This window comes from Topomyia yanbarensis, chromosome 3 (genome assembly GCF_030247195.1).
Source record: "Topomyia yanbarensis strain Yona2022 chromosome 3, ASM3024719v1, whole genome shotgun sequence".
NCBI classification, from domain to species: Eukaryota; Metazoa; Arthropoda; class Insecta; order Diptera; family Culicidae; genus Topomyia; species Topomyia yanbarensis.
This window is the reverse complement of record NC_080672.1, coordinates 121,152,792-121,176,928: the sequence shown is the minus strand read 5'-3', so window position 1 is coordinate 121,176,928 and position 24,137 is coordinate 121,152,792. Positions and strand designations below refer to the sequence as shown.

Below are 24,137 nucleotides of genomic sequence, written 5' to 3'. Positions count from 1 at the left end.
TCACATGAATCGGTGATCTAATGGAAACTGAGACTCTTCCTCCTCTATTATGTTGAGACTTATTGGATCTATTTCTTCGGAGTTTTTCTGATAAAAATGTTTTGAGTGTTCCCGCAGAGCACCCACCACCCAGGTAACTACATTTCATGCCCGCAGCACTTGTTATCAAATTAGTGCTAACAATCACGAAGGCTCAAGATTGGCGCTTATCGCACTGCCATGAGGTGAAGACACAACTAACTGGTTAGGAATGGTAAAAATTGCAAAGGAAAAAGTAAAATGAATAAATGAACGTCTGTAATTTGTGGTCTCATTTTTCAACTTAATTTCTTTCTGAATTTCCAACTTGATTTGTCGTTATATTTGTACCAATCTCTCAAACATTACAAAGGCTTTCTAACGTGCGGTAGCAAGTATATCTTCAAAACAGTTTTTATTACGAAATAAATGTAAATATATTCTAAACTAAGTGAATGAATCGTGTTTCTATTAATATAACATTCTTTAATAGCCCCAAACTCTGGGCCTTATAAAGAGTTGATAAATAATATCCGCAAAATAGAGTCGAAAGAACTGAATTCTATGCAGTTTTTCGTATACGTGTTTGAACTAAGCAATGAACTCACCAGTTTGTGTTCTACGAGGTGTGTAAGAATTCTCAGCTTAAAAATTGTTGCTCTTTTATATATTTCGGTTACTTGACACCTCTTATCTGAAGTGTATATACACTCAATTTAGCTTGGTGATCCATTGATATTGTCGTCGTCCATAAGCACGGAGGTCCTACTCCTAATGTCGTCATTCTCGTCTAAGTGTGCCTGTTTGAACATTCTTCATTAACCTAATCTTTAAACGATATCTATACAACATTCCAGCTATGATGGAACTGTATAAAGGAAACTTTCGTAATCTCCATTTACACACACACAAAAAAGAAGTAAACAGTAAAGGAGACGAATACACAACCATAACACTAAAAACCGTGAAAATTCGAATAGAACCAACCAACGCAAAGGACAAGGAAGGTGACGTCTCTGGAAAAAAGTTGGCGTTATTAAGCGATGCCGAAATAATTTTTCTCGACGAAAAAGGAATTCCAGCGTGCTTTCAAAAACGTGCACAGAACTAAACAATCTACAAAAAGCGACTGCTTTATATGTAGCGTAGCTTGACTCGATTCCCATCCCCGATGGTGATTTTTCTAAGCCGAAAAAGATGTGAGTGACTCTAATCCGACAGGTATGTTTCGATAGCTTTTGAGTAAGATTCTATTCGAACTTCGGTTGCTGTCCATGTATGTGCATGACACAATCAAATATTTTTTAATCCCGCATACGAACAGGGCCGAAGTTGACATCCCTGTTTGTATGAGGAATTAATGGGTCGATTCCTGTTTGTGTATTACTACCGAGCTAAACTAGTCGGAATAGTGGCTGGTTTCTGTTGGAATTCTGCCTATTTTCTACCCAAATACAAGTAGAAACTGGCCGAAATTCAGGATTTTTGTCCGGATGGGATGGATTTCACAAAAATTCGATTCGATGCTTTGTACCGAGCTTTTGCCTTCGATGGCTTCGATTAAGGCCAAAACCCGAGTCCGAAAGGAATCAAACTCATCCCCTTTCCATGCCCGGACCTAGCCCATACTTGTTATCTAGATCCAGCCAAGGACCCTTGTTTGTGGATCCAAACCAAAGGTCTTGCTTCCCGTAGATGACGGGAAGGACTGTTCATATTTTGTGTTTCCCTACCTTGCTGTTGACGTCCGGATAGAAAAGAGATTTCAACACAATCAACGAAACACCCCACCACTATTTCCAGTCGGTTTTTCGACTGGCTTTATTGCTGACCGAATGTGAGCCGATACGAAGACGTGTCGTGTCTCGCGTAGTAAAAAACGAAACACATCTTCTCCACATTATATTCACTTTGCATGATGCACAATACCCTGAGAGTGGAAAGAAAGAAGAAGAATATCCGAAGCGTTTGTATATGAATTTATCAAACGTGAAGAATGTCATATTCCACATTAGTGCGGCACAGGGAGGATTTGAATGTATTGATTGCCGTTTGGGAATTTTTTTCTTGGTATCTTATTAGAATTAACCGCTAACGGTGAAACAAGTAAATACAACAATAAAAAATTTAATTCTAATTTTAAGTTACGAAAAAATGAAATTCCTAATTGATTCACTACAGGTTTTATATAACCATTCTGGAGCTCCTCAAGGTAGTACGCTTGGTCCGCCACTGTTTTCACTGTTCGTGAATGATGTGGTTTTCGTCTTAATGCGTGGATGGAAACTGTTCTTCGCCGACAACTTGAAAATATTTCTAGTTATAAGGAAAGAAGCCGATTGCCGTGAGCTACAGGATCTCGTTGATACCTTTTACAGTTGGTGTAAAAGAAACAACGAGATGTTGCTAAATGCTTTGCTATCAGCTTTCATCGAACGAGGAATATGTTTACTTTCAACTACAACATCGCTGGAACTCAGCTGCAACGCGTTGATTATGTAAAAGATTTGGGCGTCATCCTATATAAAAGGCTATCGTACACCCGTCACTTCTCATCGATCATCGACAAAGCTAATCGTCTACTAGGTTTTATGTTCAAAATATCGATTGATTTTAGATTTCAGAATGACGCGTAGCCCTAGATAGTCCAGTAAGACATTTTCAATGTTAAAAAGAACATATTTGCTAATGGCTCTCAGAACTTGATATTGCTTTGCTCATGATGCGATCTTCACTTGAAATGATGATGAAAATAAACGGCTGCCAATTAAATCTGGTCTGTTAAATCTGTTATTAATAACCCAAGATCGAGTTATCAACTACACTATAGATGATCAGTAGATCTTTTCTTAATTTAAAATGTAAAACAAAACAAAATTGGCACCTTTAAGCTAACGCAAACCTGCCTTATCAAATAAACGAATTGAATAAAAAAAGTAGATCTTTCCAGTTAATAAAAAAATAAAGGATGGACAGATCATGTTCATTCATATGGAATCGTCTTAAGAAATAGAGGGAACGAAAAAAAATATAGGTGAAACATACCGGTTAGATCTATTGTGGCACACACAAATCTCTTATAGAAAAGGATCAAATTGGGTTTTTATGTTTACAACTTACTACTACGTCACAAAGAACAGGCATTCATCTTCTAACAAATCAGTATAAAACACTGGGGGTGGGCGTAGCGTAGTTGGTAAATCGGTTGCCTTCTACGCAGCGCACCTGGGTTCGAGTCCCGACCCCGCACATAGGGTTAGAAATTTATCATAAGAGATTTTTCGAACCCGAAGAGGCGAATGACCTTAAGGTTAAGGGGTTATATATGTTGAGGTCGGCCAAAAAATCAAAAAAAAATTATCCTTCTATCCTAAAGTTCAGATTCTTAAGAATGTTATCAAAATTTTTTATAGAGATCGGAGCAGTAGACGCAAAGTTATAGCGGAAGCGTGGCACTTGAAACATTAAACGCGATTATTTCGAAATCACATTTTCCCAAAAACGTCTTTGCGGTGACTACGATTAGCGAAAAAGTTTTCAACCGATTTCAATACTTTTTTTGGCTTGTTCGTAATTTAACTGCCGTGTCCTTGAACGATTCCATTTTTTCGTTAAAATTTTTATATTAATGTTATGAATTTTTTGATAATTTTTTTCAGGTGAAAATAGCGTTTTTTTTTTGGAAAAATCGTCCCCGTTTCCAAAAAGAAGATTTTTTTTAATTAATCGTTCAAGGACACCACAGGTATATATACTAATGAATTTTTTTAGTTGCTTTCATTTGAGCTGTTGGTCTGGAATCGTAGTCACGGCAAACCTCTTTGAAAAAAACGTGTTTTGCGGAAATTGCTATAACTTCGACAATTATTGATATTTTTTATGTTCTCAAGTGGATTTTACAAATTGAACATTGTTCTACGCTAGACGTATAACAAGTATTTCATAAAAATATGGCTACATACCTTTACAACAACTCAAACTTTTCCCTTTTTCCCGCATCTCAACATATATAACCCCTTAAAACCTCTATATTCGAAATTTAAAAAAAAAGTGTAAAACACTTGGGTAAATTTTTAATGAAAGCTCTATAAAACGTTTTCGACGCTATACCTACACAAACTAAAGGTACCTAATCATTCCGAATTAATAATGCACTTTGCGCCATGTTTAAAACTACATTTAACGGGTGTTCAATAAAAAATGAGAATGATTTAAATACCTTTCTGTAATTAAAATAAAGAGCGAATATTTTTTTTTCTCGCCAAGATAATTGCCCTCTGCACTCCCTAGTAATGAGTAGCATGTTTCTTTTCGCTCGGGTGTTGTCAGTTCGATCGAAGATGGCGTCGAAACAGAAAGCACTCCGCGAGTGTGTTGTACGGTTTTACGAAACGCATGGTCATCGTGGCAAAAAGTTTTCGCTAGACCACTTTCGAGACGAAAACGTGCCCGTGTGTAGTATACCTTTTCTTGGCATCCCTGAGCGTGGAGCGGAAAGTCGGTAGCGGCCGTCCGGCAAAGATAATGGCAAAGAATAAGAAGAAAAAGAAGAAGAAGGTTGCGTTAAAAAGCTGTTCGTCAACAAGGACGGAACGAGTTTGCGTGACGCCGGCTGAAAATATCACTGCTCCCATACCTTGGTTCACGGAACCCTCAAGGTGGAGGACATCATCTGTCGGAAGAAGACTCGGTCCCTGAGTACACGGACGAGCAGATAGCGATGGTTAAATCGCAGTGCCAGTGGATGACGAAGAACTACCGCGGGACGTCGTTCGTGTTGGACGACGATAGTTACTTTCCGCTCTCGAACACCCACATTCCAGGAAATAACATCTACTATTCCAGCGACAAGTTGGCCACCCCCCTCGGAAGTAAAATATAAGTTTAAGCATAAATTTGGAAAAAATGCTGAACATCGCCATATCGGACAGAGGGATTTCAAAGCCGTGGTTCAAGCCGTGCGGTCTGGCCATCTATCAACAAGTGTACTGGGAGAAGTGTCTTGAGAAAATTCTTCTGCGTTTTTTAAAAAGCATCATGCGGATGGGAAGTGCATCTTCTGGCCGGACAAGGCGTCTTCTCATTACATCAAGAAGACGCTGGAGTATCTTGAGCAGAAAAAGATACCATACGTGCCGAAAGAAAGGAACCCGACCAACTTTCCCCTCATTGACGATATTTTCGGCTCGCTCAGTGCCCTAGTGTATAAAAATCATTGGCGCGCCAAGGATACGAAGCAGTTGACCACTAGGATCTGGAATTGTATCCGGAAGATGGACGACAGTGCCGTCCAGCGCTCTTGTGAGAGCATCGCGACTAAGTTGCTTCGTATGGATGACCAAGGGCCCTTCTCCAATATTTATTGACGTGCTTTTTAAGAATAAACATTATGTTTTTAATCCAAAAATACTGTATTCGTTGATTTTGACTGAAAAAATTCTCATTTTTTATTGAATACTCGTTAAGGAGCAGGTTGATTGTTATACAACTCAAACGCTCTGCATGGACGCCCGTTCTCTGTGACTATACAGTCTGAACTAGCAAAGCTCGCTTGGTGACATATGTGATTGGCGCCAACAGTGCTAGTTTAGACCAGTATGAAATCTAGATCCATTTCAGCTCAACCGAACTACAATGTTTCAATGAATGGTTGATCCAACTAGGTGAAGATGTATGATGTATCAGCTGCTACGGGCTGACTGTATGTTAAGCAAACGATGCATTTCCTACTTTCGAAACACACAGCAACTTAAACAAAACAACACAACTACTCCCTAGTGATTGCCAACCGTTTGACTAGCTTGCTCTTCCTCGACCAGACTGTACCCGGCCCAGATTTCGGTGCTGCTGAAACAGATCTGCAAGTACAACTATAGGTCCAGCAGGTTTGGTGCCGTCGGTTGAGTTGGCAACATTCCGAATGGATCCTCGTCATCGCCCATAAATTCCGTCTCGGTGACATCCTTTCCGAACGAAGGATCGCAATTGACCTGATGAAAGTCTAAATCGAGCTCCAGCAGGTCCCAGGAACCTCCGTAGCCACTCGCGAGCAAATATTTGCTGCAGCCATCTTCTAAGGGAGATACGGCTGCACTGGGTGACGAGGAAGTTTTGAAATCATTGGAAAATGTTTCCGAGTTTCGGAGAGACGACGATGGCGAAACATTGGGAGGCGGAGTGTCTGGAGTGTTGACATACTCGCCGCTCACGGATTGGTAGTCCTCCGATTCTTCGGCACTGTCGATGAAGGATCGACCAACCGAGCTCAAACTGAATTCCACGATCGAGCGCATGTTCTCCCTAGAACCCCTTGAATAGCTATTAACAATGCGATCCCGAGTAGAGATCGGTTGGTTAGGGAACTGTTCTGAACAATATTGTTTGGTAGAGATTTCCGTCAGGTCGAGTGTTTTTGGTAGATAATTGCTGTTGACGTCATTCGACTCAATTTGGCTGGTTGATTGGCTATAGTTGGACACACTGTTTGTACTGTTATTCATCGTCAGTTCGGGTATCTCGGAGATAGAACCACGGATTGTTGACCGGTAGCTTCTGCTGTCCAGTGTGATACTGCGGGCTGTCGTAAGAGCGGAGTATTTCTTTGCACTAATCCCTAACGTAGTGTTTGTCGCGGAATTGAGTGGGGTAGTTCTTAACAGAGAAGAAACACTACTACAAGAAGAAGCTAGGCCTACGCTAGAACACACCTGTTGATTCTTGAGATGAACATTGTCCAGCGATGGAATTTTAGCCGATGCCATCGTGGCACCAGTTGTGCCCATGTCTCCGATTGGTACCAACGACTGCATGATATCCGGTGAATCCAGTGGACTACTCAGCGGGGTTGATCCTAGGGTGGCGTTCACTAGAAATCTGAATAGGGAAATGTACATTAATATGGTTGTATTAGAAATAAAGAAAATAAAACCAATCGAAACTTACATTTGCCTCGTTAGGAGATTCTGCCATACGGCTTTCAGTTCGGCGGATGGAGCTCGCAGTGCTATACAACGTTTTTTGAAGTTTTTCTTAGGTGTTCTAGTCAAATCCGGGGCACAATGCACTGTGGGACTTTCGATTTGTCGACCGTTTGGATCGATTGTTATCCGGAACTCGGTATCTAAGGATGGAATAAAAATAATCAATTTGATGATAGCTATAACGATTAAAAGTTGGAATATTTATTTAAAACAAAAACGTGGGTTAGTCGGTGGTCATCTGTATCCAGTTTCATCGTGTAATAAATATGGTACTGATTTCATTAAGAATGTTGGTTATCGCAGAAATCTTCCTTCGCCGAAACAACTAAGGAAAATACATGTAGAAAGAAGACGCCTAAATTCTATGCTATGATATGATTTTATATGGTGGTATGGCGGCACATGAAAAAAATTGTTCCCAAAATCGTGAATAAAGTACCATAAATTCTGGAACAACTACGTTTTTGCGTTACGAAAACTGGACCATAAAAAATCACGGCTTTTATAGTTATGTTCAATTTTCCTTCAGTGACGCCCGCGTAACACTTTTATTAGTGGAAATATTTGTTTTTGTTTCGTGAACTTAAGTAATGTTTTCCGCCATGTCATTACCAAACCGATTTTTTGTTCGTGAGCTAGTACACAACTTTAAGAACATTATTCATAAAACCAATGGTTGACTTATGATGTAATTACTAGATTTAGGAACATTAGTTCACAACATCAAAATAGTCTGGATGCTTTCTCGTGAACTATTTCACGAAACTCGGAATTTTATTCATGAATCCATACAATCCTCGTTATTATTCATGATTATTAATATATTAGTTACGATCCAATATCCGTGCTCGAGAAATAGTTCACAAAATCATCAAATATTGTTCATGTGTTCATGAACTGGTTCATGATTCCCAGTATAATAATCCCGACTTACCATTCGTGGTATGAAATAGTTCATGAAATCATGAAATATTATTCATGTGTTCGTGGACTGGTTTATGATCTGTAGTATACCACTCACGATGTATCATTCGCGTTCGTGAAATATTTTACAATATCAAATAATATTATGAATGTGTTCGTGAACTTGTTCATGATTCTTAGTATAATAGCCACGATTTACCAAATAGTTAACGTAATCATGGAATTTGTTTCATGTATTCATGAACGTCTTACCATTCATGCTCGTGAAATAGTTCACGAAATCATCAAACAATATTCATGTATTCGTGAACTGGTTCATGATTCCTAGTACAATAGCCACGACTGACAATTCTTGTTCCTAAAATGTTTCACAAAATCATGAAATATTATTCATGGGTTCGTGAACTAGTTCATGATTCCTTGTAGTTGACCTAGCATCTATCTTGCGTGCTTGTGATATTTAGAAGATATCCCTAATCATTTTCAATTTCATGCAACACGGTCATGAAATTATTCAAATTCCCAAATGGGCAAATTTTGGACTACGCCAAATTTTTTGTGCATAAGGACACAATACCTTACATAAAGTATGGTTTTTGTTTTAGTGTTTCGGATTCTCCTCGTCAGTAACTAGCACCAACTGGTGGTCATGAAATTTTTACGGTAACTATTTCACAAAATCTAGAGTATTATTCGTAGAATCATTTTTGTTCCATGCGCTATTCCATGCAATGTCACATATATCCAGATGCTAGCGACCAGCAAGAGGCACGGGTAGCAGATATAAGAAAACTATTTGGGCCTAGAAGTGTGTCGTCTCGACAGAAAAAGAAAACTGCCCTGAGCACCAAATATTCATTATAGAGCCACAATTCGTGCTCGATATAGTTCATGCAAAAAGATCCCGCTTATTAGTCACACATTTATGTTCCTGTTTATATTGTCGCAATCCTCCTAGTACACAAACCGATAATAACCAAAAATAACAGCGCGATAAGACGAAGAGATATTACGAATATCATAATTATACTGCTGATGTCATGAACGTAAGTCACATGACTCCACTTGTCTAATTTGAAAGCAAGCTCTAGAATAAAATATGATGATATTGCAAATGAATTACGAAAATCGTGACTGAGATCTTATAGTCAAAAACATAAATCATGCTATTCGTAACAAAAATATCAAAAAATTGCGATTAAGATCCTGAAATCATGAACATAAATAACTCTATTCGTGACTAAAATATGAAGATAACGTAAATAAAAATTACGAAAATCGTGACTAAGATCCTGAATCATGAATATAAAACACATTGCTCGTGATTAAAATATCAAAAATCGTGACGAAGATACTGACTTTATTAACATAAATCATTCTTCTCGTGACTAAAATATCACGATAACGTGAATAAAATAATGAAAATCCTGACAAAGATCCTGAAATCATAAAAATAAATCACAATCACAAAAATTGTGACTAATATCATGAAATCATGAGCATGAATCACTTTACTCACGATCAAAATACCGCGAAATACACAAGAATAAAATATCACTGTAACTTGATGAGTGATTAAGATCCTGCAATCATGAACATAAATTGCGCTACTCTGACAGAAAAATCCGATAGCAAACTCAAGAATAAAATATCACTGTAACTTGATGAGTTTTCAATACCACAAACGGTAGCCAAATTTGTAGCAGCCGTTCAGACCATAATGACAACAGCAAAAGAAGCATCCAGTGCTCCAAAACCAACGGTAATCAACATCGGCAATGCTGGTAATAACAATGACGAAGGGTTTACACTGGTTATCCGTAAGTGCAAGAAGCAGGGAAGATCGCGGGCACCAAGATAGCTTTAACGATGATGACCTGGACGTAAAAAAACAAGAATGAATCGAATGAACCCCCTGACGCAGAACGATAACAGACAAATGTTTCGCCCTCGCGAAAGAAAGTCTTCACTCGCAATAAATAATTTGCGCGCGAGATCCAATATTTGTCAATATTATTTGTTTGTATTTTTATTTTTACATATTGTCGACATATAAAAGCTTCCATGCTGCGTTAAGCTACCGCTATGAGCCGTGTTAAATAAACGAATTAAAAAAACACTCCTAGAATATAAATTTGATGTATTTGTATATGATTTACAAGTTCACACAAAACACCCACTGTATCCTTATACTTATATCCTTTGAATCAAATGAAAACAATTGATTCTTCACATATGAAAGCGAAAATGAGATATCAACTTATGTCAAATGAATAGATACGTTTTACACAGAAAATCAATACACTCACCAAAGGTTTGTGTAAATAAAATTACATTTTCAGAAACAAACATTTTCGTTGTGTTCGTCGTGCAGTATAGCGATAGTTTGTGCCCAGAAACTGAGTCTAGGTACAACTTCAATCGCTTTCAGTCCACGTATTTTGATAGCAGTTGCGGTTATTTTTTTCCATACGTTTATTTGACACGGCATTTGCTTTTTACGCCAGTTTCTTTTTTTACATAGCACGTTACAAAAATCCATAAGACTAATTTTAACACTGAAATCACTTTATTGTTTGCTTTTTTCCTTACATTGTTGTATTTCATAATGATCTAGTATTTTCGGGTGCATTTATTTACTTTTTTCTGTTATTGTCTAAATTTAAAAACTGAATATTCTAGGACACTTTAATTGGTGAATGATTAGCCTTGGATGAGAGTATGAGGAGATGAATTTAATTAAATTTTGACAGACGCTGTTTTTAGAAAATGATAGATAAGTTCCATGTATAGAGGATCGCGATACGCCAGGGTGTCTCTAACAGGAACAGGGATTGGTCTTCCTCGGACTTGTAAAGAATCTACTAATTGTGATCTGGCTTCACGATATTCAGTGCAGGACCAAACAACATGCTCAATGTCATGGTAACTATCTCCACAAGCACAATGATTATCCTCAGCAAGGCCAATACGACGGAGATGCGCATCTAAAGTATAATGATTGGACATGAGCCTAGACATCACACGGATGAAGTCCCGACTTACATCCAATCCTTTGAACCATGCCTTCGTTGATACTTTAGGGATAATTGAATGTAGCCATCGTCCCATATCTCCATTGTCCCAAGATGTTTGCCAACTAGCAAGTGTCCTCTGTCGAGAAGCGCTATAAAATTCATTGTGAGTGATGGGTCTTTCATATATTTCACCATCTAGTGCACCAATCTTGGCTAAATTATCAGCTTTCTCATTGCCCACAATAGAGCAATGGGCGGGGAGCCACACAGCAGATTACAATCTGATTCAGTTTCACCTCAAGCAAAATCAACATCAGTGGTGATTACTTGTTGTCTCCTCACCTCTAGCAAACTGCGTACAACATTTCGAGCAAGTATAGCAAGATTGAGTTCAACTAACATTGCATGCAATGCTGTTGCGTCCAATAAGAATGTTTCTTAAGGGGAGGTAAAGTATTTTGTGGGAAATGTAAAAATATCGTTCTAAAATATTTTTGTGCAATAGGGGAACTTGGGGAGACATGACCAGGTTTTCAACTAAACCTGCATAAATCTCTAAAAAAGCTTTCAATCCCTCAAAAGTCATTGTGTATAATGTGCAAATTTATTGTGCGTGTTCAGAATTTTTAATTTAATTTTTGAAAAGATACAAAAGTTTTTCTGCAATCGTTTTTTTGTGTCAAGTCTCCCCACTGCGGGTAGACTTGACCAAAAGAATTTTTAAAAATCGCAATAAAAAATAATGACATAAAACATACTGTAATTATTTTTTTCTATCTTGTCGAGATCCTCAGTTGGTAGTAAAAAATATAGAAGAATTGTATTTAAGGGGGAGTTAAAGGTTTCTGCGTGAAAAAAGCACTTTTTTGCGAATTTTTTTTATAACTTTGCGTGAAGCAAAATGATCAAAACTTTTGTACATTATAGTATATCATTTCAACAACTTGCTGCAATTTTTCTATGCAAAAATATCGACAAACGACTCGGTGACGAAGCTCTTTGTAGAACGTTTCTTGTAAAACATGATTTGCGGTGCTACCTGCCATTCCAAAACTACTTAACCGATTTCTTTCAAACTTTGTACACACATTCTATGTTAAAAACACTTAACCCCTACGTTGAGTTTTTTAGATAAATTTTCCATTAAGGATATTTTTTACTCATTTCAAATAATAATTACTATTTTCCACGAAAAATTCGCCTTTTTATGAGTAAACACGCCCTTAAATGAAAAATTATCTCAAAAAATTGACGCAGGGGTTAGTTATTTTTACATAGAATGTATGCAAAGTTTGAAAGAAATCGGTTTAGTAGTTTTTGAATGGTAGGTAACACCGTAAATATGGTTCGTCGCGGTGCGGATGTGGGCGGTAAATGGATTGTTCGCACCGCAACTTTATTTACCGCATCGCACCGCGCGGTAATGCGGTAAAATTTTTGTGCTCTAAAAATTGGGTTGAAAAATTGTTCGTTTGTATAACCATATATAATAAAATGTTCACACATCACACGAAATTTAACCTTAAGAGACTCCTCAGAATGTAATGTTTATGCAATGTTTGTAATGTTTGCATTTTCTATTAATAAAATTCCGTACATTTAAAGGCAAACATTATACATTTAAAAACTTTCTACTGTAGTAATAGGATAACTTTTATTTTCACAACCCATCAGTTAATTGAAAAAATGGAATGAAAATGCATTAAGAAATGAAGTTTCATATTTTTTCTTTAAATTTTCATATTTTCAATGTTTGTGACATATGAAAATGAAACGGATGTTTTTTTTTCGCATTTACGTAGTAAAAACCACCTTTCATTCTTAAAGGAATTTCACCAAAAAATGTAAAGTCGAAATACCAGTACTTCTATATAGTAGTGCATATATTCCAATACAGTGAAGCAAAAACATATTGCATTTCATCAATAAGAATGACGCCATCAAAATATGAAGGGAGGTTTTGCGAATTACAAAAAAAACTGCAATACCCTACACTTTAAAAACACTAACTTCGAATAACTTTACTTAAAAAAAGTCTTAACTGAAAAATATTGGGACTTTATTTGGTAGAAAATTATCGTAAATTTGAATGGAAGTACACGAAAAAAAGTTATGTAGCATACTTTTTGAGAAAGATTCCAATAAAATTGACTGCAAAAAATGCAATTGCTAATCATTTGCTAAGGAAATAAATCTAGTTGCGTCCTTCTCAAACGTTTAAAGTCCTAGTTTTAATCCACTTTTTAATGAAAACGTGAGAATATATCAATTATTTTTTGCGGTGCGGTTGCGGTAAAACCGCGCGGTAAAAGCTCTTTCCAGCACCGCATCTGCGAGAAAAAATGTCTCACCGCACCGCAGATTTTGAGGCGCGGGTGCGGTAAATACCGCGCGGTTGCGGAATTTACCGCAACCGCGACGAACCCTAACCATAAATCACGTTGCAATGTTTGTAATGTTTGCATTTTCTATTAATAAAATTCCGTACATTTTAAGGCAAACATTAAGAACGTAATAGAAGACGCCATAGCCAAAAATAAAATCTTGCGCTTGGTCAAGTCTCCCCATGTTCCCCTACCGAAAGTGTTAGTCTATTTAGTCATTTTCCATTCAACAACACAATTATTGAATTCCTGAATCTTCATGGCAAAATATTGAAAATTGGGCGAGTGATAGTGAATTTTCAGGAGGAACCTAATTCAAAATCTCCTGAACCAATAGTATTGGTAACCTATTGATGTTTTGTACAATTCTTCTTCACATCATTGCTCAGCTTCAGGCGGAGCGTTTTACGAAATTGATATTATTATTACTTCTTACAATAACTTGTTGCCCGATTTTTTTTGCAGGAATCGGATTTTTTGGTTTCAATGTAAGAGAAAAAACTCAAAAATCGAAGAAAAAATGGCTACCATCATTACCTAGGGAATGATGTATAGAAAAATTGTGAAGAATTTCAAAGTTTTCAGCATTTTTCAATGAAAGTTCAAGGAAATATTGTTTAATTGTGACATTATTATAAGAAAATTTAATGAATATATTAATACTCTTTGTATAGCTACCCGAGCAGAGTCTGATAACAAATTAAGAACTAAACTTGATGTTGTGATGTAGTAAGTAATTATTGCTCATGTTGGTATCGTTTTGGTCGTTTTAACGGTTAAAAGATCAAAATCGAAAGCAGAAATATTGTCCTATGACATCAAACAGAAAACTATTTATGCTATCAGTGAAAGTAAATTGAAAACTCATTGAGATGTTGAAATATTTCATTGATAACAAAATAAGTAATCAACTTGATGTTTGCCAAAGAGATAGAAACAAACATTTTTTTCTGAAAAACGCAAAGCATGTAAGCACATAAAATTGAGATCAAAATATAATGTCATCTGAAAAAGTTTAAACCGATATCAAAATAAGATATCAATTTGATGGTTGACATCAAAATATGATGTCTGCTTACTGTAATTTTGATGTTTGACTTTACTCGGGTACCATTTCTTAAAGTACTTTAAACCAATTTAACCTAACCCTCCCCTTAAAATTCATTTTACAAATGCAGTATTAGACCGATTTAAAGACGCATTATTTACAGATAGTATTAAATGGTTCATTATCGGATTTGTGTTCCCCAACGGCTGGTTTTCCGGTTTTCCGATAGAAACAACTCTCAGTCAGTGGCGGATCCAGGGGGAGAGTCCTGGGGGTCCGGATCCCCCCCCCCCTCCGAAATTTTTTAACTTCTTGAGAAATTTAAAAAAAGTTTCTATTTAAAATTCGTTCTAAATTCAAAATCATTCCAAACCAAATTCGACAACCAAATCTTATTTTAATTAAATATGGGTATTACATATTACGTATTGTACAATGAACATTTCAAAATCGAAATTTCGGACCCCCTCCGATTTTTTTTCTAGATCCGCTCCTGCTCTCAATTGTTGCCAATTATGCTGGATTGAAATATAATAGGCATACTGAACTGCATTTGTTCGTTTATTACTACGTTACCATTTCGCATTTAGCTGTGCATATCGATATCTCGCGATACTTTAAGTTTCGGCGAATTGGTATCATTAACAGCATTTTCTCGCACACAGCTGGCCTCGAATATAATTTAACAATGTTCGTATTCTGCTCATCAAAGCATAAATAGTAAATATTGGATTGAATTCTGCCAATTTTTGATTCACAATGTACAGATAAGACTACCAGGTTTGCTTAGAAAATACCTACAAAAATACCAAAACTTGGTCATCCCATTCATAAGGCTAGATGAAAATGTAAATCTTTAAAAGCACGTCTTCGGGACAAACTGGAGAGGGTTGCAAACCAAGCCTTGCTACCAATTTTCAGGAAGAATACTATGTATACGCCCTGTTTAGGTCTTATTTTCGCAAAATATCACTATGACAACAGTATACATTTCTGGGCAAAATTAGAAAAACTATTTATCGATAACTTACTTTTCTTGCGAATATTGAAGCACGAATCCGTAACCGTCGTTAGGGGAATTGGTTCCTCGGTTATGAATAACACCCGATCCCGGCTAACCTTGGCAAACAATAAAATATCACTAAACAACAAAGTCCAGTAGGGCTTCACCGAACGTCCTTCCACTCGCGATAAATCACCACCTGAAATCAAATGTTCCTCGCTATTTGACTTTTTTCTCTTCTTGAGACATTAAATAAAGCTTACCAAAAATCCACTGCCTCCCATGGGAAGCCAACTGAAATGGTTTACACTTGGTGAAAACCATCCTCGCTTCCAAATCCTGCAACGTCAGCAGCGGTCGTCCTTCCCCAATCGGTTCCATCAGACCCCCGCCAACGGTTATCTCCCGATAAGCTGCCTGTGAGATATGAGTATGCAACAGTAGTAGATAAAAATTTCACCCTGATTAGGGCTTCGGCACTTTTGATTGGAGAAATGTTTGTAATCACCTGTAACTCGTTGATGATGATGTTGAAGTTGCTATGCTCTTCGCTATCTACTCGACAATGGGAGGCGATCATTTGGACTAGCTTTAAAATTTCCCTAAAATGTTGCAACGGTCGATGTATGAAGGTGGTTAAGTCTGGACGTTTCCGTGGCACCGGTGGCTCCGTAATAAATCGCATAAAATCACAGCTTGAATTTCTTGACTTGTTGACCTGTTGTATAAAGTAATTATTACGTAATGACTACTCAGAAAAAAACCTCCCACGAGTGCAGAACATTTTTTGGTCGACCGAGCATTTCTTGTCGACTTTTTTAATCGGTTCTCAATATCAAATAAATTAAAAAATTAATAAAATATACTGTTGCAAGTTTTCAAATCACGGGGAGAACGTGCCGATTGAACCAATTTGATCTGGTTCCCGATCACCCCACTTACTACAACTTTGGAACTTTTTGTTTATACAATTTGTAAAACTCTACGATTTTTCATCCATTTACAATGCAGAAGTAATTCGGGGCTCTCTACGGAGCAATTCAGGCCGTAATTTTTTTAATTTTTTTTGCAATGGAATTTTATTTACCCATTACATCATTATTTGAGAAACTGATCATGAAGCAAAAAAATGTTTCAAACAAAATTAATCATCATGTATTTTCTTCGCTGTAGTGTAGCAATCGTGTGCGCTGATGCAAGCTGCTGAATGGTGGCTGATGGAATTGGCGGTCTTGATGCCCCGTACACTGATAGAATATGTTCGTAAATTGCTAGGAATTAGATTCGTACAGAAAATTTCCATAAAATATGCGAATTTTTCGTACATATAATGAATCGTTCGTAGTTCAATTGAAACACTTTTATTTTTCATTACGATTGTTCAGTGAAAACCACGAAACGACTTTCGTTGGCTTATTACGAATACGAAATGGCTTCATTAGGCAAACGAATTGTTCGCCGCTATATACGAAAGTCTTTATAATATTTACGAGCACTATTCGTCAAACCGTCAACGTCAAAGGAGTTTCAATAGAATATGGAGTCATTGTTGCTATTCGTCAGATAATTGTTGATCACCACGACGGTCTTGGATGACTATTTAGTAACCGTATCCGTGTCCGCCGGTTTCAGGAAGATTTCCTAAACTTCTTTCGCTTCCATTTGATCCAGAATCCGGAGCAGTACGGATTCAGTTGAGCCATCGTGAACTGCTCGTTGGTTTTGAATGAATAAGTTAGTTTTTTTTTTCTGCGGGAGCAATGTCAATATAATGTGCTATTAAATACGAAAAATTCTCTTAGAAGAACGAAAAGAATTCGTGCGACCAACGAGATTACTCGTAGTATACACAAATGTTTATTAAAATAAACAAAACATTTCGTTGCATTCACGAAAAATAATGTCGTTTTCAACGACGACATTCGTGCAATGTGTACTAAATTCGTAAAATTTACGATAGCTTTCGTTCATCAAGCGGCCATTTCTTCATACAACAAAAAATCGATCTGTGTCATTTATTAAAAAAATCGGAGTTGGCAAACATCGATCCCAAAAGATCGAATGAAAAAATAAGAGGATAATAAATACGAAAACTTTTCTAAGATGAACGAAAAGAGTTCGTGCGACCAACCACATCGTTCGTAATATACATAAACGTTTATTAAAATAAACGAAACATTTCGTTTCTTTCACGAAAAATGATGTTGTTATCAACGATAATGTTCGTGCACTGTACACCAAATAAGTAAAAGTTACGAAAACTTTCGTTCATCAAGCGGCCATTTCTACACACCACAATCTTTCTAGTTCTCACAATGATGAGCAGGTTGAAATAGAATTGAATTTGCCAGATCGATCGCTTTAATTAAAAAAAATCACTGCTGTCAAATATCGATCCTAAAAGATCGAATTCGACCAACGAAATCGTTTATAGTATACATAAACGTTTATTAAAATAAAGCATTTCGTTTTATCCACTAAAAATAATGTCGTTATCAATGATTACATTCGTGCAATGTAAACTAAATAAGTAAAATTTACGATAGCATCAAGTAGCCATTTCTTCGTACCACAAGAAAATCGATTTTTATAAAATAAAAAAAAATCGATGTTATCAAACATCGATCCTAAAAGATCGACTGAAAGCAATAAGAGGCTAATAAATACGAAAACTTTTTAAGATAAGCGAAACAAATCGTGCGACCAACAAAATCGTTCCTCATATACATAAACATTTATGGAAATAAACGAATCATTTCGTTTCATTCACGTAAAATAACGTCGCTATCAACTATAATATTACTGCAATGTACACTAAATATGTAAAATTTACGAGTGCTTTTGTTCATCAAGCGGCCATTGCTTCACACCATAAGCTTTCTAGTCCCCAATAGAGATGAGCAGGTTGAAATAAAATAGATTTTGCCAGATCGATCTTTTTAATTAGTTAACAAACGTTGTTGTTAACATCGATCTTAACTTATCGATTGAAAAAATAATATGCTAATGAATACGAAAACTTTCTTAAGATGAACGAAATAAATTCGTGTGAGCAATGAAATCGTTTTTAATATACATAAACGTTTATTAAAATAAACGAAACATTTCGTTTCATTCATGAAGAATAATGTCGTTATTAACGATAACATTCGTGCAATGTAAACTAAATAAGTAAAATTTACGAAAACTTTCGTTCATCAAGCAGCCATTTCTTCGTACCACAATAAAATCGATTTGGTCACATCGATTTTTTTAAATTAAGAATATCGATGTTGTCAAACATCGATCCCAAAATATCGACTGAAAATAGCAACAGGCTAATAAATACGCAAACTTTTCTAAAATAAACGAAATAAACTCGTGCTACCAACGAAATCGTTCGTAATAAACACAAACGTTTATTAAAATAAACAAAACATTTCGTTTCATTCATGAAAAATAATGTCGTTACCAACGATAACATTCGTGCAGTATACATTAAATGTGTAAAATTTACGAAAGCTTTCGTTCAGCAAGCGGCTATACTTGTTGACGAAATGAACGAAACCTATTATTTACAATGTACGAAAATACTTCGTTGCAGAAAACAACGAATGAATTCGTGCAATCATGATCGATTTCATTATATTTACGAATTTATATTATCAGTGTACGCTCATTTCACACAAAAGCGGTGAGCGTCTTGAGAATATCTGTGATTTCACCCAAACAAAAATCATCCCATAAAATATGAAACACATTGTATATACTTTCTAAAAAAAACTGAACAATGATTTCCATATCAACTTTTGAATAGGGCCAATAAGATTTGTAAACAAAATATAGTTTTGCTGATTTCTCTTATTTTGTGATAATTTCAACACAGAAAACATTTGAAATTGATTCTTCCATGGGTAAATATGTTGATTCAAGTGTATTTTTCATGAAATTCAACTCGGCAGCGGAGTAAGGAGCGAAAGAAGTTTGTTTACAAAAATCTCATTAGCCCTTTTGAAGAATTAATATTGATTTAATGTTTCTCAGAATGGCGCTTGCACGAATATGTTTATTTGTTTATTTATCCATAATTTCAACTGACTAGAATGGTCTTATTGAAAGCTATTAAAACTAATTGCCAAAGATCGAATTGAACAAATCGTAAACAAAATTGAAAATAAAAGATTGCAAAACATTTTATACAGCAAAACGTACGACAGTCAGAAACTCCTTCGATTTTCTGGAAAATTGAGGGAGTCTGAATTGCATCCACGGTCCCCGGGGTTAGCTTCCCTGAAATTGTTGGTATCAGTTTATTTATTAACAATTAAGTTACCAACTACACGATAAAAACTATTTTACGTCGAAATTTGAGGCTTGGTTTTGTAATTTATAACTACAAAAACTTTTTATTTCACAGAAAATCGTGAATAAATTGATAAATTGAAGATACAAGCTATAATGTCTTCTTCAAGTTTTTTCTTATTTTTTATAGCTTTTTTAACTCGATTGACGAAAAAATGTTTGCACACTTTTATTTTACTGTTGGCAACTGGTTCCATTGGAGAATACTTACCAGCACGCAGTCTGCTTTTTTCAGGCCATTACAGTACTTCTTGTAGGCCGCACACAGGGCCGTACTCTTGGACAGATAGACACGGGCAGCAAAATGGATTTGTGGCTCGGTTTCATCTTGGATAATTTGTTCTAGGATGTCTTCTGATATTCGTGATAGCTAGATGGGGTGATAAATTAATACCTCAAAACAAAATAAGCCAAATAGTTGCTCATATGTACCTCGTCGATGTTTTGAAATAATGTTTTGTGGTCATTCGGCGAAATGAGATCTTTCCGTTCCCGCAGTTGGCTAACGAATCGTTCAATTCCGAAGTTGATGGCCGTCACAAAGTGTTGTTCTCGGCTGATCAGCTGGTAGAGGAACTTTCGCCGATGGTCATCTGGGAGATGTTGTGAAATTGACTAAAAACGGTAAGAATACAATTAAATAGACACGTCAAAGCAAATTGTAGTGCAATGGTATTTTCATTAGATTTTCAAATGGATAACTTGTCTTAAGGCCAGCGCGCAAAATATTAAATAGATTTTTTATATTTCTTATAAAAGAAATGTATAGAATTCGCTCAAACTTTAAAGTTTTTTTCCGAGGTCCGGAGGGCCGAGTGTTATATACCAATCGACTAAGCTCGAGGATTTGGGACAATGTCTGTGTGTTTGTGTGTCTGTGTGTGTATGTAACGGACAAACTCTCATTCGTGTTTCTCAGCAATGGCTGAACCGATCTTATCCAAACTAATTTTAAATGAAAGATCTACCAGCCAGACAGAAAGCTATTAATTTGTTTTTAATTCTGATGTTTAGTTTCCAAGATATGAATGTTTGAATGTGTAAAAATGGCGTTCTTCGCAGTTTTTTTCAAGTTATCTGCCGAAATTGACAACATAAATTAACACTTTATATATTTTTAGACATCTTATACAAATACCTTTCGAATAAGCTATAGATTGCTGAAATCGGACTATTATCAAATGAAATATTTAACATTAAATAGGAACGAAAGATATTTATCATTTTCCATTGCCAGATATATGACCAAAAACATGTAATCTATTATTAACGCCAAAACGGCTTACTTTAGATCAATAGTGTCTTCGGAGAATTTAATGGAGGCAATATGCCCTTTCTTTTGGTATAGCGCTTTTGCTGATTAATCCCCCTACGAGTGAGATATTTTCATAAATTTTCTTGGAAGTGATTGTATTGAAATGATTTCTTCAGCAAGTTTGTAGCTCTTACTTTTGCGAATAACTTTACTGAAGACATGAAATATCTATTTTGAATACTTTAACAGTTATGATTTGTTGTTGGTAGATTACCATTTGTTGCCTCTTTATTGTTCAATAATCTATTTAAATAAGCCAAATATGATTTCGATAAAACGAATTTTGGTTTTCATTTTTCTATTCACCATCTATATCACCACCGAAAATTCCAAGTTGTCTGGATGGAACTTCATCATTGATGCTGACCGATTTAATTCAATATTACAATAAGATTTATCTGATCCGTACATTGATAACCTGTTGTTGTAAACATCATGAGGACTTTTGAAAAATTGTGGGAATGGGATCCTGATATGTAACTGATCTATTGGTCTTGATTTCACAGTTGTCTAATAACATCAATATCAAATACCTATCTGAAAACTTTGTAAGGTCTTTATTTAATAGGAAGCGAAATTTGAATTGATTTAATGACTATGAAACATAGAACTGCTCATAAAAAAATTACGTAACTTTCAACATTTGCTAAAAATGTTTTTTTTATTTTGGGAATGCGTCGAGTTGAGACGAAAACGTAATATGATTACTAACGAGGATAACACTTTTCAAATGTAGAGAGAAATTTATGAAAAATAACGTTTTTAATTCGACTCTAGCAGGTCCTGGTCGATTTTGATGAGAATTTGATTTCTGTTGTATGACAAATTATATGAATATGTCAAATAAATGTAATTTAAGGTCAAGATAACATCATTTTGAACCTCCAATTTAGGAGGTTTAGTATATTTGATGAGTTTTACAAACGTTAAACAATAAAGTTTTTTTAAATGATTGTCTGAACAAATTCGCTAAAGACACAAACGCTACTATTTTTCGGAAAATTATTTCTACATAATTTTAAAACTTCAAAAATTACGGTTTTGGAATTATGCCGTTTGGACAGTAAGTTTGATTTTCACCAAACCCCCACCAAACCGAATTTTTGGCTACACCGCTGACTTCAAGTAAGTAGAAACAAATTCGTTCTACACTCGTTCACAAGAAACTTCTTCCAATACTGAATATCTATTATAATACATTGAAACCCCGATTTTATCAGCCAAATATGAACACATGTTTATTGGGCTCTAGCAGACGAACAAGATTGAATTCGAGTAAATCCTTTCTTGAGCATGTTTTCCTTATCATGAAGATGTTCTCAGTCGCGTTGGAAATTTGAGTAAACGCTATTGAGAATATAAACTTCAAATCGATTCTAAAAAAAATCGATTTTTTGGCTCGGCACAATATATAACCTCCTTTAGGAAAATTTAGTCTTCCCACCACAATGCATTGATTGAGGAATTTAGATATTTTATTAACAGAGCATTAGCAATAATTCGTTTGTGTGTTTATTGTATGGACCATTTTTTCGCTTTCCATTGATTTGGTTTGAGATTTCTAGCACTGATGTTTTCCTATGCTGATTTGAGCGATTCTCTGAGTCCTGCCACTATCCCATGTAGTAGGTGTTATCGAAAACGTCGCGAAACATCAAGTTCTAAATATTCTCAATCGATATAATATCTGAAGAGAGCTAGGGGCAGATCACTTTAAGAATGTATAACAAATTTGCATCAAATTAGAAAAAATGCATTTAATTTCGCTGATTTTTAAAAATGCATCACAAGTGATCTGCCCCTAGGAAGAGAGTGATATGAGTTATAAGAAATGTCTCATCACACTGTTAGGTGGATTAAAAGCGTTTTTAGTTTACATTACGATTCTAATTCAGTAAATTAGATGTTCAGTTACTTTCTATTGTTTACATGATTTACTATTTAGTTATGATGTGCAGAGATGGTTTGCTCATCAGTGTTCGTTGAGAGAAAAGAGCTATCCCACGCTACACACCTACTTCCATTGAGAGTGAGAGTGCGCGCCGATAGCAATCTTACACATTATACCATCGCACGATCTCGAGCATTTTACACAGCTCGCTTCAGAACTGTGCACTGGCAAAAGTAAAATGATAAAATCAGTTCACACACAGCTGAAATAAAACTAAGCGCTGCAATGTGTGCGCAGCTCGAACAGCTCCGCATGCGCAGCTCTTACAGCACTCTGTGCGCAGAGGTGTGTATGCGCACAGCTATGCACAGTGTTATGAGTGAGCAGAATTGAAATAAAGCACCTACGTTTAAAGAGGAAAAATTATTTTGTTATTTATATACACATCGTTGGATTCAACCTTTCGTGTAGCGATGTTGGTGCATATGAGTAGAATATTTGCTTGATATTTAAACAACCATGCAGTTTTCATCCCTTGTGAACGGTGAGCGGTAAAAATGAAAGTATTGGTCAGGCGGGACAAATGTCTAAGAAGAAAGGAAGGAGTCAAGGGATCATTTCTAATTCCGCTGAAACGAGCATGGGCAATGATATAGGCAAGCGGGTTTATTTGTTTAATTGTATTGCATTATTTTGGTTGATTATAGGCGTGTGCGTTTGTATAAGGGCGGGTGCGAATTCTATTAATAACTATATGGATCGTTTAAATCGTTTATTTTTATAAATAAAACACCAGTGATAATCAAATCGCGCAATCAAATAAGATCCCCTTCAAAGTCGAATTCGACGAGAACATTTCAAAAGGGCCGATAAACAAAACGTAAACAATTCCGGTTAATACTTACTTCAAATGGACACTAACAAAGCTTTATACATACCTTAAATAAGCCGATTCTGAAGCCTGGCTGTTGGGGAAATAACGGATTATCGAAAAGGCACATAAGCAAAATAACTTGTTTTGCTTATGTTCCCTTTCACTTCCCCTCAAAAATTAACGGCTCATAAACACCAAACAACAAAACGGAAAAATTTGTTTATGGGCCCTTTTCTTATTGAAAAAGACTATACTTGAAAAGGGAACAAAAACATCGCAACACCAAGAAAGGGATCAAAATAAACGTCACATAATCATTTGCTGTAAACAAATGGGCTCACC

At 36.0% G+C, this 24,137-nt stretch overlaps 1 protein-coding gene across 4 annotated transcripts in view; it reads right to left on the bottom strand.

The window, feature by feature from the left end:
- Positions 1–24,137, bottom strand: part of LOC131692276 (uncharacterized) — a 110,246-nt gene that overhangs the window by 46,545 nt on the left and 39,564 nt on the right. For all 4 annotated transcript variants that reach the window (XM_058979235.1, XM_058979236.1, XM_058979238.1 and 1 more), the window contains exons 5-11: positions 20,148–20,330; positions 19,927–20,085; positions 15,883–16,092; positions 15,638–15,791; positions 15,403–15,573; positions 6,961–7,138; positions 6,726–6,891 (exon numbers count right to left, since the gene is read on the bottom strand). In XM_058979235.1, coding sequence (XP_058835218.1) covers positions 6,726–6,891; positions 6,961–7,138; positions 15,403–15,573; positions 15,638–15,791; positions 15,883–16,092; positions 19,927–20,085; positions 20,148–20,330 — 1,221 coding nt within the window. The remainder of the gene's footprint in view (positions 1–6,725; positions 6,892–6,960; positions 7,139–15,402; positions 15,574–15,637; positions 15,792–15,882; positions 16,093–19,926; positions 20,086–20,147; positions 20,331–24,137) is intronic.